Genomic DNA, 20,147 nt, shown 5'->3' on the forward strand with positions numbered 1-20,147 from the left:
AATAAGTGCTGGTTCTTTGAAAAGATAAAAAAATCGACAAGCCTTTAGCCACGTTCACCAAGAAAAAAAAAAGAGAGGACCCAAATAAACAAAATCAGAAACGAAAGGGGAGAAATCACGACCAATTTCGCAGAAATACAGAAGATTGTAAGAAATTACTACAAACAACTGTATGGCAAGAAACTTGACAACCTAGATGAAATGGACAAATTTCTAGGAACATGTAATCTTCCAAAACGGAATCAAGAAGTAGATAGCCTGAACGGACCAATAGAAAAGAGTGAAATTAAAACAGTAATCAAAAAACTCTGGGTACACAAAAGCCCTGGACTAGATGGCTTCACAGGCAAATTTTACAAAACATTTAGGGAAGAACTAACACCTATCCTTCTCAAACTATTCCAAAAAAATCCAAGAAGAGGGAAAAATCCCAAACTCTTTCTATGAAGCCAGTATTACCCTAATCCCAAAACCAGGTCAAGACACAACAAAAAAAGAAAACTACAGGCCAATATCGCTGATGAACATAGATGCTAAAATCCTCAACAAAATATTGGCAAACAGGATCCAGCAACACATTAAAAAGATCATACACAACGATCAAATGAGATTCATCGCAGGGATGCAAGGATTGTTTAATATTCACAAGTCAATAAATATAATACACCACATAAACAAAATGAAAGACAAAAATCACATGATCATACAAATAGATGCTGAAAAAGCATTTGATAAAGTACAACACATACTTATGATGAAAACACTCAGCAAAATGGGAATAGAGGGAGCATACTTCAACATAATAAAGGCTATATACGAGAAACTTGAAAAACTTGAAGCCAACACTTCTATTCAACATAGTGTTGGAAGTTCTAGCCACAGCAATCAGACAAGAAAAAGAAATAAAAGGCATCGAAACTAGAAAAGAGGAAATAAAACTGTCATTATTTGCAGACATGATAGTATACATAGAAAACCCTATCGCCTCCAATAAAAAAAATCTACTCGATATAATAAGTGAATGTGGCAAAAGCAGGGTACAAAGTCAATATTCAGAAATTGAAGGCATTTCTGTACTCCAACAATAAAATTTCAGAAATAGAAACTAAAAATATAATAATTTTTTTAAAATCCCATTTACTATAGCAACAAGAAAAATAAAGTACCTAAGAATAAACTTCACCAAAGAGATAAAAGACATGTACTCAAAAAACTACATAACATTGAAGAAAGAAATTAAGGACAATACAAATAAATGGAAGCAAATACCATGCTCATGGATGGGAAGAATCAACATCATTAAAATGTCCATACTACCCAAAGAAATTTACAGATTCAACGCAATCCTTATTAAAATACCAGCGACATATTTCACAGACCTAGAACCAATACTTCAAAAATTTATATGGAACCAGAAAAGATCCCAAATAGTCACAGCAATCTTGAGACAGAGAACACAGTAGGAGGAATCACAATACCTGATACCAACCTATACTACAAGGCCACTGTGATCAAGACAGTCTGGTACTGGCATAAGAACAGACACATAGATCAATGGAACAGAATAGAGAGCCCAGAAGTCAACCCAGGTCTCTATGGACAACTAGTGTTTGACAAAGGGGGAAGGAATGTAAAATGGAGTGAAAGAGCTTCTTCAACAAATGGTGCTGGGAGAACTGGACAGGAATGTCCAAAAAAAAAAAATGAAACTAGACCAGCAACATACACCATACACCAGAATCAACTCAAGATGGATCAAAGACTTAAATTCAAGCTGTGACACCGTAAAAGTCCTAGAGGGAAATGTAGGAAAATTTCAGATAGCCCATGTAGCAATGTTTTCACCAATCCATCTCCTAAGGCAAGGAAAATAAAGGAAAGAATGAACAAATGAGACTACATCAAACTAAAGAGTTTCTGCTCAGCAAAAGAAAACATCAGCAAGATGAAAAAGGAACCAATTGTATGGGAAAACCTTTGCCAATGATACCTCAGACAAGGCACTGATCTCCAAAATATATAAAGAACTTACACATCTCAACACCAAGAAGACAGACAGCCCAATTAAAATATAGGCAAAGCACCTGAGCAAACACTTCTGCAAGGAGGATATACAGGGGGTCCATAGGCATGTGAAAGAATGCTCAGCATCACTAGCCATCACAGAGATGCGAATAAAAACCACAATGAGATACCACTTACAACAGTCAGAATGGCCATCATCAACAAATCAACAAACAACAAGTGCTGGCGAGGATGTGGAGAAAAGGGAACTGTAGTGCACTGTTGGTGGGAATATAGACTGGTGCAGACACTATGGAAAACAGTATGGAATTTCCTCAAAAAACTAAAAATGGAACTGCCTTTTGAACCACCGATTCCACTTCTAGGATTATACCCGAAGAATCCTTAAAACCCAATTCAAAAGAACTTATGCATCCTTATGTTCATAGCAGCGCTGTTTACAATAGCCAAGTGCTGAAAACAACCTATGTGCCCATCTGTAGATGAGTGGATTAAAAAACGGTGGTACATTTACACAATGGAATACTATGCAGCAGAAAGAAAGAAGGAACTCCTGCCATTTGCGACAACATGGATGGAACTAGAGAGAATTATGCTTAGCGAAATAAGCCAGGCAATGAAAGAAAAATACCATATGACATCACCTGATACAGGAGACTAATGAACAACACAAACAAATGAACAAAACTGAACAAGGAACAGAATAACAGTTAACAAGGGGGAGGAGGGGAAGGAGAGAATGGGGATAAATAGGGGAAGGATTTAGTAAAGGAACTAGCATAAATAACTCAAGGACATGGACAACTGGATGGGGAATGACTGTTGGAAAAGGGGTGGGCTCAGGTGGGGGAAAAAATGGGACAACTGTGACAGAAAAAAAAAATTCTTTTAATGCAAAATTGTAAATTCCCTTTGAGAAAAAAACCTATGCATATTTTTAAAAACTACAAAAACGTCATAAATTAAACAAATATTTGGTTTGAATTATGAGGCTATGGTAATGCATTTTTTTCTTTTTATCCGAATTTTCTGAATATGTATTAATATAGTGCTTTTTAAAAATCAAATAGGCTTTATCAATGAAATTACTTGAAAATAAAAGATAATTTCCAATTACACAGGAACATTTATAATTTCTCCTCTATTTGTAGCTGAAATGTTAGTATTTTTACTTTATTTAAATGTTCTAATGCATCCCTAACACAACATATTGCAAAACTTACTTTTACTAATATTCCGTTTAGTATTTTGACTAAAAAGTTTTTCTCTGCCTATATACTGAACACAATGTATCCTTTCAACTGATAGTTCATGAGACAGATGTTTATCTTTTGAAATTTTTCACATCTTTTAATTTATTTTTTTTCCATTAGTTGTCCCACTTTTTCCCCCATTGCTCCCCTCACCCTGCCCACCTCTTCTCCCACAGTCGATCCCCACCCCATTACCCATGGTCCATGTCTATGGACCATTTATAGTAGTTCCTTGACTAGACCCTTCTCCTTCTTTCCCTCCTTCTCCATTCTGCCCTCCTCCTGGTCACTGTCAGTCTGCTCCTTGTTTACTTGCCTCTGGTTCAATTTTGCTCACTTGTTTGTGTTGTTCATTAGTGTCCTGTGTTAGGTGATGTCGTATGGTATTTGTCTTCTGTTGCCTGGCTTATTTTGTTAAGCATAATAATCTCCAGTTCTATCCATTTTGTCGCAAATAATAGGAGTTCCTTCTTTCCTTCTGTTGCATAGTATTCCACTGTGTAAATGTACCACAGGTTTTTGATCCACGCATCTACAGATGGACACTTAAGCTGTTTCCAACACTTGGCTATTGTGAATAGTGATGCTTTGAACATAGGGGTGCATAGGTTCTTTTGAATTGGGGTTTCAGGTTTTTTCAGATATAATCCTAGCAATGGAATTGCTGGATCAAAAGGCAGTTCCATTTTTAGTTTTTTGAGGAAATTCCATACTGTTTTCCATAGTGACTGTACCAGTCTGCATTTCCACCAACAGTGCACTAAGGTTCCCTTTTCTCCACATCCTCATCAGTACTTGTTGTTTGTTGATTTGTTGATGATGGCCATTCTGACTGGTGTGAGATGGTATCTCATTGTGGTTTTAATTTGCATCTCACTGATGGCTAGTGATGTTGAGCATTGTTACATAAGCCTATGGACCATCTGTATGTCCTCTTTGTAAAAGTGTTTGTTCATGTCCTTTGCCCATTTTATAATTGGATTGTCTGTCCTCTTTGTGTTGAGTCATATAAGTTCTTTATGTATTATGGAGATCAATCCCTTGTCTGAGGTATCATTGGCAATTATGTTTTCCCATACTGTTGGTTTCTTTTCATCTCGCTGATGTTTTCTTCTGCTGAGCAGAAACTCTTAATTTGATATAGCTCCATTTGTTTCTTTCCTTTATTTCCTTGCTCTAGGAGAGATATTAGTGAAAATATTGCTACATGAGATATCTGAAATTTTCCTACGTTTCCCTCTAGGACTTTTACGGTGTCACAGCTTGAATTTAAGTCTTTGATCCATCTTGAGTTGATTCTGGTGTATGGTGTATGTTGCTGGTCTAGTTTCATTTTTTTTTGGACATTCCTGTCCAGTTCTCCCAGCACCATTTGTTGAAGAAGCTCTTTCACTCCATTTTATGTTCCTTCCCCCTTTGTCAAACACTAGTTGTCCATAGAGACCTGGGTTGACTTCTGGGCTCTCTATTCTGTTCCATTGATCTATGTGTCTGTTCCTATGCCAGTATAAGACCGTTTCAATTACAGTCCCCTTGTAGTATAGTTTGATAAGTCATGTTGATGGGATTTTTGAAGATATTCTGCAACTGAAAAAATTTTCATAGAAGAGCCACATTATAGAGTTAATTGTTTTGCTGTTTCAAAGTCTGTCTTAATAACCATTGTTCTGAGAGGTCACTTTTACTCTTTTCCTATCAATACATTTACCAAGAATATCTTGGTTGCTTTCAAGGTTTGGTAATTATGAATTAAGCTGTTATAAACATGCATATTCAAATAGATAGATGATAGATAGATATTTATTAGGGAATCTTAGAAAAATCTTTTGAGTGGAGAGGTACTCCATGGTCTTGAACGAGGAGACTCATTTATGTAAAATATGTAAACTTTCCCCTTAATATTCTAATAATTTCCCATAAATCCAATCAAAATAATCAAGATTTCAAAAACAGGATTATTTGTGATGTTATCCTGGTGTCTACTTTTATGATATTATTTAGAAAAGTTTTGAAAAATGGTATTTATAAATTGTCACTAATCAAATAGTTTTACTGACAGAATAGAAGAATGAATAAAATAGAAATTTAGATACATACCCAAATATATATGAGAATTAGTACTTGCTTATTGTGACAATTCAAATTAGAAGGGGAAGTCTAAATTATTCATAAGTACTGGCCAAGATCTTTAGTAGTAAACCACACTTGGACTCTGAAGAGTATAGCTCTTTTAGTTCATACTGAAGTGCTCAGACATTGTTTCTAGACTCAGTCAGAAGTTTGTGTGGAGCCAAAAACATCACCCAGACCTTCCTGCTAGATTCCCATTGAGAGCTCTGTTGTTCTCACACATGAAATCAGGTCTGGGGATAGGGTGAGGCAAGAGAGATACTGCTAATAGGAACCAGCTTAAGCCATCAGATTCAAATAGTATTGCAGTGACAGATCAGTCCTCTTTCTCTACTCCCAGATAGTTTCCCAAGATCTATGCCTATGTAGTCACCTGTGTCATGTATGAAAGTTCCTATGTCATTTTTCCCCAGAGTAGTGGGGGCGGGGTTTTTCCTTAGATTCTCACTCCTAAGACTGGCCACTGAAGTCATGCTAGACATAACAGAAGTCTTCAATGTGACTTGTGTCTCCACCTCAATTTTAGCAAAGACTTCCACACTTTTCAAGGTTCAGTGGGATTCTGTGACTCTAAAGGACTCTCAAGGAGTGTTCATTCTAATCCATCCATGTATCAGTAGCCAAGTATAAAAGTTAGTTTCTATTTTTAACACAATTGGGGATCAAAATCGAGACACGGCAATAAGTTCATAAACATCATCAGGTTTGGAATCTGTGTGGATAGAAAAAGAATCATTTTCAAATCAGACTTGACCTCTGTTAGCTCTCCCCTATTGGTATGATTGGACACTATTAATAGACACCTAACTTTTATATGAAATCACAAGTCATTTAATAATTTGTAATATATATACAACTTTAGTTATAGATGGTGTAGTAGCTGTGCAAGTCATTAAATTATAAACCACAAATAATAGATCACCTAAGAAACAATATTAGAATTTAAAACATTTTGTGAAAACTGCAGAATTTAGAGACCTTATGAACTATGTAAAAAGAAGTCAGATTGAGACATCAAAACTTTTAAATAGTTAAAATAAAATTTTAACTTTAAAGATAAATAAAATTCATTTTAAAATTTTAGCTATCATTATGACCTCTCTCAGACCACTTATTTTAAAATATTATATAAAACATATTGCAGCACTCTGGCAACTTATATGCTTCTGAGTTTTCCTCTTTGTAAAGCTCAATTTACTATAATCTATAATTTTCCTGGCATGAGGCAAATTAGATGAAACATAAGATACTTTGCATATCTTCATACATCAACAGAAAAACCTATTTTCCTGACTGTAGACGAAGCCTCCCCTCCAGTTTTGCATACATGACATAATGCGTCATATCCCGCAGAGATGTCTCCCATCCCCTCCACTCCTAGATTATTTTCCTTTTAAGGTATTTCAAATGCAGTAACAATCTGGCACCATTTCCATCATAGGGTGTTTTTAAAGCCAGAATATGTGGGGAAAAAAACATAAAAATGATTTCAGTATAATTGAAAATTACCCTGATGAGAAGGTATATCATATAGTTGAAAGAATACTGGACTATAAATAATAGGGTGGGATTTTGATCTAGTTTAACAATATTTGACTTGTGCTACTTCTAGCAAGCAATACCTCTATAAAATAAATGGGTGTTTAATAAAGGCACAGGTACAAAAATATGGAAATAGTATAACAAAAATATCAATTTAAAAATTGAATGTTTAAAAAAGAATTTTAATGCTAAATCTAACAAAAGATGTCTTGAAGAACAGTTCTCAACTCCTTCACTCACCAGATGATGACTAGAGGCACAGATGGTATACTGTTGGCTAATGATAGAGAACTGCTGAAGGCCCATTTTGCCTTTATCCTTCATGTTATGCAACCTACATAGACTCTGCAACCTTAAAACAGAATAAAGACTGATAAAATTCAATACAAATTATATCTAACTTAAAAAGACAATTTTTAGTTGCTTTAAATGAATGCAAGACCCGTAAGTTATATCCTAGAGTACTGAATTTCATGAAATAATTCATGACTTTGAACAGTAAATCTTTATGGCTCAAGATGATTTGGTTGAGGTATTATAGACCGATACAACCTTCACAAGAATGAGAGCTTGCTCATATTATTCCCTGATATGTCCACAGCTTGGAACACAGTACCTAACATGGCTTGACAAATGCCCCCGGCAAGATTTCAAAATCTTTTCTTTTTTTCCTTTTTTTATTTTGAAATTTGTAGACACAGAAAAGTAAGCAGTGATCATTAGGGGGCAGCATGAATTCACAAAGACCAACTATGATCATGTCACATAGTTTCCCCTTTGTAGAGAGAAGTGAAGATCATATCAAAGCATTTGACTAAATTTCACATGAATAAACCCTATAAACAAGGTGGAGAATAAGAACCAAATACCTTGCAATTAAATGAATTTGTAGTTGGTGGGATGAAAATACTATGCTGTTTAACGGACCACTATCAACTTGGATGGAGATAGCTCTGCCTTATCAGTTTTTGTCTTACAAGTACAGAAATAAATATTCATCAGTTATCCATGACTTAAAACTGAGAATAATAGCCTAAGTTTTTTTTTAAAAGAGCCCAAAATTAGTAAAATAAAATTTAAAATTAGTAAATTTATACAATGAGGTAATAACTATGCAAGTTCAGAACGGATGTCTGTTTAAACATTGACTTTTGAGTTTTCATTTTCCAACTCCATGAGTTAAGAGTATATGATTGTCATAAATCTATGTTAATATATAATACATTATTAAACATACCCTGAAATCCTCCTGAGTTATATACTCCACTCCTTATAGAGATATGACAGCCAGTAGGACTCTGGAAAACTGAGGGGGCAACAACCACATTTGTAACTTTTTCACATTAGCCTTTGATTATCTAGGAATAGCAGTTTACTGTTATATCCCCAAATCAAATCATACCAAGTTTTAAAAAACAGTCTAATTTCACAGTTTTACAACTCCATAAGACAGGTATTATTATTTCTGTCTGAAAGGTAATGATAGTGAGGCATTAGACTCATCTGGGCATGTGACAAATGCTTCTTTTAATAATCCCACCACACTTTCCTTAGTTATTTAGCGAGTATTCCTTTTTGCCAATTTCAGTTCTGCTAAACCACTATAGTGAGAATACGAAGTATGTCCAGGAAGTATCCAGCCACATGCTATGACATTTATTGAAGAAGATATAAAAAACGTTGTACATAGGACAATGATGCCTCAGTCCCCTTCAAAGTAGGCACCTCAGGACCTCATAGTTCTCCCAATTGCCATAAGTTAACCTGTCGTGTTTTCCTGAATCTCGTCAACAGTCTGAAATCTCTTCCCTTTCAAAGGTGATTAGTTTTGGCTAAAGCTAGACGTCACAGAGTGCCAAATATGGGCTGTAGGGGGGCTGAGTGACCTAGGTGATTTGTTTCACAAAAAAACTCTTGCATGAAATGTGATGCATGAGTCAGCATGTTGCTGTGATGAAGCTGACAATCAGCAGTTGCCCATAGCTGCAGCCTTCTGAATCATCAGAGTTTCCGAAGGGGAATGTTCAAGCTTACTGCAAAATTTGATGCAGATTAATTGCTCTAATTGCTCATTTTAGATGCAACAGCCACATAGTACACATACTCACTCAGTGCCATCTACTGCCCCACTGACAAGTACAGTGAAGTTGTCATTGTTCATACATGCGCATTCCAGTCCACTCTCCTTAGCTGCCAGGTTACATTGATGTCATGCAAACCATTCTCATTATATTAACAATGGTTGGACTTTTTCCGGAGAGAGCTCATATTTAAAGTATCTCAGATAATTAAAAGTGGTCCCCAATGAAGCTTTGGAACATCCCTTGATCATTTAAGTATTTCTTTCAATCAGGCTTCTGACAGATACGTGCTTGAGAGTAGAGATTTAAGAGTATATTTCCTGCTGATAGGCAATGTTATATAAGGAATACAAAGCCGCAAATTAGAGCCCTGTGACAAGTGTCCTCTTCTAAGACCCCTAACCCTGTTGACCCTCAATTTTCCCATGTGTAAAATGCTCACTGTTGTAAGCATTCAACATCACACCTGGTACATGGAATACACTCAATAAACACTACTTACTAATTTTGAAGGTGAAAGCCCAGAATACACTATATCACCAGTTAAAGGTTGCTTTATAACTTGGGCTATTGCACAAGTAGTTTCACATTCCATTATGAATGGACTGTGTATTTCTTGTCCACATAGGGAATCTTTTGTGTCTGAGAAAAATATTGACATAGCCTATATTTGCATTTAAATACTACTTAAAAATCTGTATCATACATCTCACACGAGGTTAAAATTTCAAATTTTAAGATGTTAAATGGAACATTTAAATAAAGCAAATATTAATAAAAATTTATCTTAATCTCTCTTACGCTTCTGGAACCAAGATATGTAACAGTTAAGCCAAAACTGTTAGCATGTAAGGCCATTTAATTTATCAAAGTGCTTTAACTTAAAAGCAATGTTTTAAACTATTATTTTTAAATAGTACATTTTCAATTAAAAAGAAACAAATTGTTCTTTTTCCATTTAATTGCCCTTTACAAAAAAGTTTAGTGAAAATATGTTGCCAAAAAAAAGTTCTTTCTTTGATTCAGGGAAAGCTGGGTTTATAGTACCCAAGTTAAAAGCAGAGGTAATTATGGGTTAAAAATGTTTTTGAGCCTCTGTATAAGAAACTGATTTCAGAGTAAAAGTCTAAGGAATATAAAAAACTTGACACTGCATATTAATCATGATGCCATGTATAGTCATGGTTCCCTTCCAGTGCCTCTGCAAAAAAATTATCCAACTTGCATTAGTTATAAGCATAAAAACTTACCATGTGCACATAGGAATAAAAAGAATTCATATACCATTTGGTGTATTTTTCATTCATTTCCTCTACTGGGTAATTCATATTTTGAGAATGGTTTTTCTGACATCAATCAGAAAAATACAACTTTGTAAGGCATGTTAGGTTTCAAAAGGAGCTATCATATTAGAAACTCATTACTGTGACAGAGGGAACTAGTTTGTTTACTGGTTTATGTGTAATTTGCTATGGTCATATACTTTGGAAACCATTACTTTGGACTTCATTTGTACTGTTAGAATACACTTCACCTAGCAATTGAGTTGTCTTTATTCTTTATAATTTTTAAAATCAGTTTACCAATTTAAAATGCCATTATTTATTAATAGTCCCTAAATTTTCTATTTTTGCCCACTTTACATTATTTTCATTTTATCATGAAATTAATTATAAAACCTTATACAACAGCTATTTATGAATAGCCAATACTAAATAATCCTATTCTGGTCCTCCCATAGACAGCCATGAACATCAGAACATCAACCAAATTATCCTGGGTGATGGTACTTTATGACCAATGAAGAAAGCTGTCTCAACAGTTCAGTTGTCTCCTTAACAAGTCTTGTTTCTGTGAAAGTGTTACTTTCTTCTGGAAAATGTTTTATTTGTGAATAAAAAAAATTACTATGTCTCTTATCCTGGTTGGTGGGGCTCAGTGGATTGAACATTAGCTTATAGACCAAAGGGCTGCTGGATTGATTCCCAGTCAGCGCACATGCCCGGTCCCCAGTTGGGGGCAAGAGAGAGGCAACCATGCTTCTCTTGTACATCATGTTTCTCTCCCTCTCTCCCTCCTTTCCCCGCTCTAAACCTAAGTAAAAACCTTAAAAAAAATATGTCTCTAATAAGACTCTTAATATTAAAAAGTAGAAAGGAAAACCACCTGTAAATTAAAAGAATCCATTCTAGAAGCCCTTCTCAGAATGTATATTCTTTAGTTTGTATTGTTTAAGCCAAGGGTCAGCAAACTATGGTCTGTTGGCCAAATCCAGCCTAACAGTTAATTGTAAATGAAGTTTTATTAGAACAGTCACGCCCATTCATTTACGCTGTTTCATGATGCAACAGAGTAGCTGTGACAGAGACCATTGGGCCCTCAGAACTTAAAATATTTACTATTGCATCTTCACAAAAAAAGCTTGCCAAAACCTATTTTAAACAATTTCATTAAGAAGAAAAAAAACTATTAAAATTTTGAATTATAAGAACATAAATATTTTTCTATTTCCTTCTCATCAGATATACACATTCTGGCCTACACATAAGTTGATAAGAATTTTTGTGAAACTGCCTAGGTAACTAAATACTACTTATAACATTGTTCCTATGAATTCTTTAAAAAGTATAATCAACCAATTGTACAATGGGGTTTTTTTAAAAGCCTATTTGTAGATGAGGGACTTTATTTACTGAATTGACTCACCCAAATAATCAACCAAAGAATAGACCTGAAATGCTCTGAGAAACCATGTTTCCTTCTTTTGAAATCAGGTTTATGGAACCAGTGAGTCATAGAGAGTTATTGACAAGAGCAAGCACTACTTCGATATAAACTTAAGGTTTATTTATTCACATTTATAAGCAATAAATAAAAAAAAACTCCTTTAATACTAGTAATTTCACAATTCTTAAAAGAGCTAAGATGGTCTTTAATACTATATGGAATCAATTTTTTCAGATAATATACAATTTTGTCATAGCACTTTTCCTTTTCTCAACCAAATACATTTGACTCACAACTTCCAGAGCGGTGTCACAAATGGGGATGGTTCAGAAAATTGTGGAAGAAGGTAAGACTTATCTTCCTCTGATTTTCCTAAAAGTCATGGAAAGAAACACATGTATCCTGCACTATATGTAGTGTTTGCATGCTTGCTGTATATAGATAGAATACACATTTCTTTTCAACTAGTTTCCCATAAATATTAAAATATCAGCAATTGTTTTAGAAAGTTTCTCAAAATAATCTTTAGATTTTCATACTATTTAATAGAAATAAAGCCAAACTACCAAACCTACCAGGATTTGGGGGGGGGGGGGGGGCAATAAAACTCAAGAAAATGTAAAAATATTTTTAATTTACTTATCATATTACAGTGAATCGATATGGAGTCAAATTGTACAATTACACCTTCATAATAATTCTGCACATCATCCTCAGGATAATCAGTTTCTGTACAAAGATATACAGATGTCCAGTGTATGTAATTCTTCCTCAGTGTGCTACTGAGTTCAGAGGTTCTGCTCGAATATTCCCCAAATCAAGAGCAGAATCTGTTTCTTCATCAATTTCTCCAATGACTGCACTGCAATTAGTTGAGGAGAAAAAAAGTTAAAACTATCTCATTTCTGAATAAAACTGAGAGGACAAAGTAAAAAGAATTACTTAACGTGAAAACCATACTTTTCATGAGATTAACTGACTAAAAAACCATACTTTTCATGAGATTAATTGACTAAACTCAAGAAATTATTTGAAAGCTACATTGTAACAGAAACCGATACTGAAGGATATATTTCATACAGTGTGACTGAATCATAAGTTCTCAAAGGAAAAAAACAAAAAAGGGATCGATATGGTATAAAACCCCCAAATATGCAATCCTATTATTTCAACTCCAAAGACTATATTGGAGAGGTTGGGAAGAGGGGAGAGAATCACAAAATCACTACTATGTAAGGAAATAAAAGCATCTGTTATTTAAGTAACTTCAATGAACTAAATCCACCAATGATATATAGTATAGATTTGTAATTCTCATGATTTCTCAGTTTACTCAATTTAAATTCAGGAACAAAAAGTAATTTTTTATATACAAAAATAATAGCAGCAACAAGTACTTAGGTATCTAACAAATAATATTTTGATGTGATCAGCTAAAATTAAAGCCACTAAATTTTCCCTTGATTCAACACAAATATAACATTAATAACATGCCAGGTAAAGACAAAGCCATGGCTCTATAGCCGGAAATAGTCAACGTTACATCTAACCCACAAGGGTATATAAAATATTATTCCACCAAAAATTGGTTGTTTAACTGTTTGGTTTTAATGAAAGTAAACTTTATAGATGAATAGTTTTAATACAGAATTTGCCCCATTTTATTTTAAACTACATAAGGTTTTCAGTTCTCTATAATGCAAAGCACCAAACTGTGGGAAATATATTGTTCTCTCAACATAAAACAAAAGTCCTTTTTACTTTGTCCTCTCAGTTTCATTCAGAGATTGGTTTGCAGCATTTACTGACATTCATAGTACAAATTACTCCTACTATGGCCAATTTCAAGCTACCAACAAAACATCAATCAACCAGCTTGTAAATTGAAAATACAAAATCTCTTTATGTAAGGCAGCACAGCTGGTTCCACTAGGTCTACAAAAAATATATTTTTAAAAATTGTAGTTAAAAAAAAATGTTTTTTAAAGTAGGAGAAATTCTTAAGATCAATCGTTATGCAGAACCTCAATATAAAGAATCAGTATGTTCTGGTCTAGGGCTCTGGGCCCCACCTGCTTTGCCTTTCTCTTGTTCTCTACAGCTCATTGTAAAACTGCACCCAAAAGTCATTTCTACAGAACATTGTATAAACCCCTAATTTTTATTAAAGATCAAATAATTTAAAGATTATTTTCTTAAACAATTCGAATGAACAGTATTCCTTTATCTTCTATATCCTACCTATTCCCTAAAATAACCTGAGATGCTAATGTATCTTTTGCTGCCTTTCAGCCATGTTTTAAATCTATATAGTACTCACTAGAAAACTGATTCAACAATCTTCTACCCACTTAACTGCAATTTCTAAAATAGTAGCTAACAGCCACATGACTATTAAATTATAATTAAATGAAATTTAAAATTCAGTTCTCCAGTCACACCAACCACGTTCCAAGTACCCAGTAGCCATACACGGCTAGTACCTACATTAGTGGATAATGCAGATATAGCATTTCCACCATCCCAAAAAGTTCTACTGAACAGTTCTGCCATACACTACTACAGGCTTTTCTTAAATTGCCACCATTAAAAATGTATCTTCTCAAACTGTGTGTCACAAATTAACTGAGGCCACAGCATAAAAAAGTATGCCAATTATACTATAAAAATTAAGAGAAAAAATAAGTAGTGATGAAGTGCTTGTTTATAAATTCAGCTATATTATAGAGCATAAATCATTTAAAATTATCCATGCAAGAGATTTCAAAGAAACTTTCAAACCCTGGCTTTGGTACCCTAGGAGTATACTAAAATTAGGGGTATTCTGGAAGAACATTCTATGAAACCTCTCAAATAAAGTATTCACTGTAAGACAGGGCACTTTCTGGACCCTATCCGGGCCACTTAATTATTAGAAATATGGACAAATCTCAGTAGATAAAAAACCTTTCCTCTCCCTGGCTGGTGTGGCTCAGTGGATTGAATGCCGGCCTGCGAACCAAAGGGTCTCCAGTTCAGTTCCCAATCACGGCTCATGCCTGGGTTGTGGGCGGGGTCCCTGATTGGGGCGCGCGAGAGGCAACCACACATTGATGTTTCTCTCTCCCTCCCCATCTCTAAATATAATTAAATAAAATATTTTTTAAAAAACTAAAAAACAAACAAAAAAACTTTTCTCCATGTAGCAGGGCAGTGCACCTATAGTGTATTCAACCTGCCTTAAAAAAGACATATTATACTTACACATTATCACCTCTTACGATGTATAAGCCTAGTACCACTTGTTCTACTCCTTGTGAAGAGCTGAACACTCGTTCATGGCTTTCATCCAAAATCAAATTAATGGTCTGGTCAAAACCTTTCAGTGTTCCCTGTAAAAAGAAAAGTTCCAGAGAAAAAGACAAATATTCTAGTTTACTGGAATGTATAAATTTAACCAAACAACAATTTTAGTTGTTGGGTTCTCCAACAGAAGTACCTGAACTAGAAATAAGTCCACTGTAAAATATAATACCTCTTTATAATTAACAGTATTCTAATATAAAACTTACTTGTTTTTCTAAGTGGTGAGAAAAACTACACCACACATTTGGCCAGTGTGCAGAGTTGTTTAGAGTTACAAAGGACATCTAGGTACTAGTATATTTTCAAGAAAGTACATGAAAGCCTAGGCAGTACAGTCCAAGAGCTAACATTCTAAAAACACAAACTGAAACAAGTGAAATTCAAGGGAAAAATATACAGGGCTGGACAAAAGTGGGTTTACAGTTGTTTGTATGGAAAAATATACATTACAAGAATATATAATAATAGAAGAATAAACTGTTTCGGGTACTCACAACTGTAAACCTACATTTGTCCATCCTTGTATATGTACATACTAGTATTAGGCCCTGTGCTAAACACACTGCCCATAATATCTGAACTAATCTTTTTTTTTTTATCCTCACTGGAGGATATAGCCATTGATTCTGGATAGAGGAAGGGAGATTAGATAGATAGGAAAGATTAGATTAAATAGATGATAGATGACAGACAGATATAAATATAGACAGAAATAGGGGCAGAGAAATATCAACGTGAGAGAGACAATTGGTTGCCCCTCAAACATGTCCAGACAGAAAAGCCAACCTGCAATGCAGGCACTTGCCCTGACCGGAAATCAAACCCGAAACCTTTCAATTTACAATAATATGACACTCCAACCAACTGAGCCACACTGGTCAGGGCTAATTGATCTTTACACATTAAAATATTGTAGATAGAACTATTACCACTTCAGAAATGAAAAATTGAGGCACAGGTAGGTTATCTCTCAAGGTTTTATATGTAGAAAGCAGCAGAGCTAGGATCTGAACCATGAAAGGATAGCTTCAAAGCCAAACTACTGAACTACTATACTATTGATACTAATATAATTTACCTTTTTTAAGAGATTCAAGTTCCATAAATATGTACAACTGTTATTAACAGCTAACATTTAATGAGTACTTCCTATTTGCCAGAAAGTGTTCCATGGGCCTCATGTGTATTTACTTATTTAAGTGCCTAATAACACAATAAGGTAGATATAAATCTGACTGCAATAATTAGACCCAGAATTAAAGGAAACATTTAAGTAAAATTTTATGAAAGAATCCTGATTTTGAATAAAGGAAGACATGGGCCTAGCATAACAGAGTAAGTCAGAGGATATTTAAGTTTTTGAAGAACCATCAACTTATATTGGTTTTACTTATCTCTAAAATTCACTATTTTAACTTTTAATTTTTTCAAAATCAAGATATATAAAAGCAGGAAAAATAAAGAGGAGATGATAACCTAGAATTTAGAAGAGAAATAAAATATGGAGTACTTACTCTACTAAACTAACTAGCAAATAGTTATCACACCCTTACATAGCCTCTTGGCTTAATTTTATATAATAACTGTTCTATCAGGTGAGCCATGTGTCAAAGAAATACATAACTACTGAAATTTAGTTCTGAAAATGCTTCTTTTAATAGCTTTCCTTCATCTATAAAATTAAAAGTTTTCCAATTCATTATCTATCCTGTTAAGAAAAACAGAAAGAATTAAACTTGATGATTTTGCAATACAAATAACTATTTGCAAGTACTTGTTAATAGTAGGCTTCTTATTTAACTGAGATTTAAATATTTCATACTGTCCTTGACAAAACATAAGGTAAGGTGTCTAAAAAAAACATAATTGTGCTCTTAAGAAGGAAGCAAAGCAACTGGCTTAGCTTTAGAATCAAATCCAATTTAAATACCAGTTTGGTTCTACCATTTTTTACACGTGACTCTGGGAAAGGGACTTGCTTCTTCTGAGCTTGGTTCCTAACCTAGAATAGAGGGGTAATTCTTCTTCACAGAGGTGCACTGAAGATTAAATTATATAATGCATGTGAAGTACCCAGTACATAATATAATTCAATGGGAAAGTCTAACACTTGGGTAATAGTCACTTAAGGACCCACTGAAAAAAATCACAAGAATTAAACAGAAAATAAGAAACAAAAACAGACTGTAAAATAGAAAAATGAAAGATTAAACTATATGAATTTTAGACATAGTTAGAAAAGAGAAGGTCTAGCAGCCTTAAAACTTTTTGACAGCAAACAGCTGTATGATTTTTAGGTGAAGAAATAATTAAGTAGCCAAAAATCATGGGAATTTATTTATTATGACCAAGGGATAGGTCAAGAAAAGAATTCAAGATTTTTCTGGAATTAAAGGGGATACTGCAATAAATGGACAAATGAGAGGAAATAAATTTAGGGTCAATCATCATAATTTGTCCTACAGAAGGCAGAGATCATACAACCTAAGAATAGGCCACGAATAGTAACACGCTACAAGACTTAATGTTCATTATTCCAATATACATAGTGTGTAAATCATAAAAAGTTTCAAAGAGGTATATACAAAACCTCAAAAAAAAAATCATAACATTCATGTACCAGAGTACTGAATGGAAAAGGAAATAAAAAATATAAGAGGAAAATAAATATAAAATACAGGCAGCTAACTGCAGACTAGACCAAACACTCTCTGAGGGCAGAATCTGTTATTCATCAAAGCTCCTAGAAGCCTTGTAACTTATATTCAACATTTATTTTTAAAAAGCTAATAAAGAAAATATAGTACATTCACAACATAGAAACTTAAAAGTTTCTAACTTCTTCGATTCCTTGTAATAATTACACAACTAGAAAAGGAAAAAATAGAAAAAGAAAATCCTTTTCTGTATGTGGTCAGTGTAACCTTTCAGGTAAAAAGCTGAATCACAAGAACAATGCAGGTATACGATGTAACACTATAGTGCCTAGGCATTAGAGATCAGAGCTTCTACAGAAAAATTTATACCCGATAAGCCTCCAGGAAAGCAGAGAATGAATATGCCAAACACTTACCACTATCATTCTCCCATCAGAAGTAATAACAGCAACAGTTCCTAATAACTGAATCAAGGAAAGCATTTCTCAAGGAACGCAAACTGCAAACTTAAAGAAGTTGTTTTAATTCCTAGGGAAAAGGTGACAGAATTAAAATACAACTATTCAATACAGACACTACATTCACAACATAAGAACTTACAAGTTTCTAACTTTAATTCCTGTGACAATTACATAATTAGAAGAGGAAAAACTAGAATTAGAAATTCCTTTTCTGTATGTGATCAAATGTAACCTGTTTCAAAACAGCTGGTAATATAATTACCCAAAACAGTTTGGTAATATAATTATGGAATATTGCCTCTGACTTTGAGCAAGACATTTCCCACTTTCTGAGACCTGCTTCCTCATCTCTAAAACAAAAATAGATTAGAGCTGAATTAATGTTTAATGATCTAAAGCATGGTAAGCCACTATCTTCCAGGACTTAGGTTTCTGAACTTCAAAAGAAAAGCTATAATCAGTGTCACAAATTAGGAATATGCTTTGCATCATTAAAAGTCTTTAGTATTTCCCTTTTGTCCCAAATTTGTGTATGAAAACAACGTAGTGCTTCTGTCCTGATACTTTAAAACTGTAACACAAATATAGACTACAACTTCACAGCAGCTTTTTAAAGCCACTTGTCCCTGTGACGATCCATTACAACAAGCTATCTACAAAGAAGTTGAGACTTCAAGTGATAAAGAGGTGGAAATTCAATCTGTGCACCATCCTTACAATTTTTGCTATCCTCGAACAATGAGCAAAGCCTAAGAATAAAACAAGCACAGGGACTGACAAGACATTCGTTGCCACTAGGACGGCTATTCGTTTTATTCCCAAGCTTGACCGCACAGGCTAGGGAAGTAGTAAGGATGAATCAATAGCTGACTTCTACAGACAGGTAAAAAAAAGTTCGGAATAATCACACTTTTTAAAGATTAAAATAAAAAGGCTCCCGGGGTCCACAGCGGGCTCCAGGCCTTGGCGCGGGATTGGTGGATCCGGATCCTTAATCCCCGAACCTGGGCCACAGAGTGGCCGGAAGTCCCAACCGCCCGGCGATCCCGACCCCGGCCTCTCCAGCACCCGCCCTCTCCAGTCCAACGCGGACCTCGCCACGGCTCCGGCAAGCGCCGGCCGCCAGAGGATACGATTGATGTACGTCTCCAGAGCCGAAGTCATGATGCTCGCCCCCCCGGCCACTCCGGGCAACACGGCAGCGTGGGCAACAAAAGGAGCTAAAAAAAGGCCACCAGCAGCCCACAGCAGCTCCAATGGACTGACTACCGCAGTTATCGCGAGAGTCCCCTCACCGTAGCTTCCGCGAGTAAGATATTAGAAGAAACCCGCCAACCAAACCCATGAGGCCAACCGGCAATGACTTAGCTGCGCATGCGCAGTATTTTCCTGTTGCCTTTCCGGGCAGTGATCTCGGAAGCCCCCCCAGAAAAACAAACCTAAAGGGATCGTGAGACAAAGAAAAGGGAGAAACTCCCTGAAGGTGGGGTAGGAGAGGAAAGATGGGAAAGCGAGTTTCCTAGCGAAGTGGAAGGCAATTCATAGACGTTACAAGCGGGAAGTTGAAGAAAAACAGGGAAGAGAATAAGGTGTTTTCATCACAAGTAGAGATGAGTGCTGTTCTATGAAATGGAAGTGTGGGAAGTGGAATTCCTAGTTTTCTACCACAGGATCCAAAAATAAATGTTAGATGCTCAATGGCCTGGGACAAAGTTGCGCATGTTCTGGCCATTTGGTATACTTCTCTGGAGACCGCACCGATAAGCATATTTGCATATTCTCCCTTTGCCTCTAAAAGTGCTCCAACTTGGAATTGAATCTGAACTGGAAAATGTGTGTGAGCCTCCCTTAGAAAACAGCATTCTTTTTACTACACCAGAAAAATCTCCCTGATCTCGGGAGTAAATTAGTAAAAATAGGTCTGCT

The 20,147-nt window shown here is 35.1% G+C and overlaps 1 protein-coding gene across 2 annotated transcripts; it reads right to left on the minus strand.

Moving 5' to 3' along the window:
* Positions 1 to 12,375: 12,375 nt before the first annotated feature.
* Positions 12,376 to 19,511, minus strand: LOC150001997 (U6 snRNA-associated Sm-like protein LSm8). 2 transcript variants are annotated; one of them, XM_090287442.1, is made up of 4 exons: positions 19,355 to 19,511; positions 18,177 to 18,217; positions 15,002 to 15,129; positions 12,376 to 12,620 (listed from the first exon to the last, which is right to left on the minus strand). In XM_090287442.1, the coding sequence occupies exons 1-4, from the start codon at positions 19,383 to 19,385 to the stop codon at positions 12,530 to 12,532; spliced, it is 291 nt and encodes a 96-aa protein (XP_090143568.1). In that variant the 5' UTR covers positions 19,386 to 19,511; the 3' UTR covers positions 12,376 to 12,529. The 2 variants fall into 2 exon arrangements, with proteins under 2 accessions (XP_090143568.1, XP_090143569.1); XM_090287443.1 differs by having other exon boundaries at positions 18,177 to 18,288; positions 19,315 to 19,370.
* Between the last annotated feature and the right edge of the window lie 636 nt (positions 19,512 to 20,147).

The sequence above is a fragment of the Furipterus horrens genome, unplaced genomic scaffold (genome assembly GCF_987537825.1).
Source record: "Furipterus horrens unplaced genomic scaffold, mFurHor1.1.pri manual_scaffold_9, whole genome shotgun sequence".
NCBI lineage: Eukaryota > Metazoa > Chordata > Mammalia > Chiroptera > Furipteridae > Furipterus > Furipterus horrens.

Coding starts and splice junctions, on each gene's coding strand:
- LOC150001997 (XM_090287442.1), bottom strand. CDS start 19,385: ATGACTTCGGCTCTGGAGACGTACATCAATC. Junction 18,218..19,354: donor TCTGGAGACGTACATCAATC/GTATCCTCTGGC, acceptor TTCAGTTATTAG/GAACTGTTGCTGTTATTACT. Junction 15,130..18,176: donor CTGATGGGAGAATGATAGTG/GTAAGTGTTTGG, acceptor TTCTTTTTACAG/GGAACACTGAAAGGTTTTGA.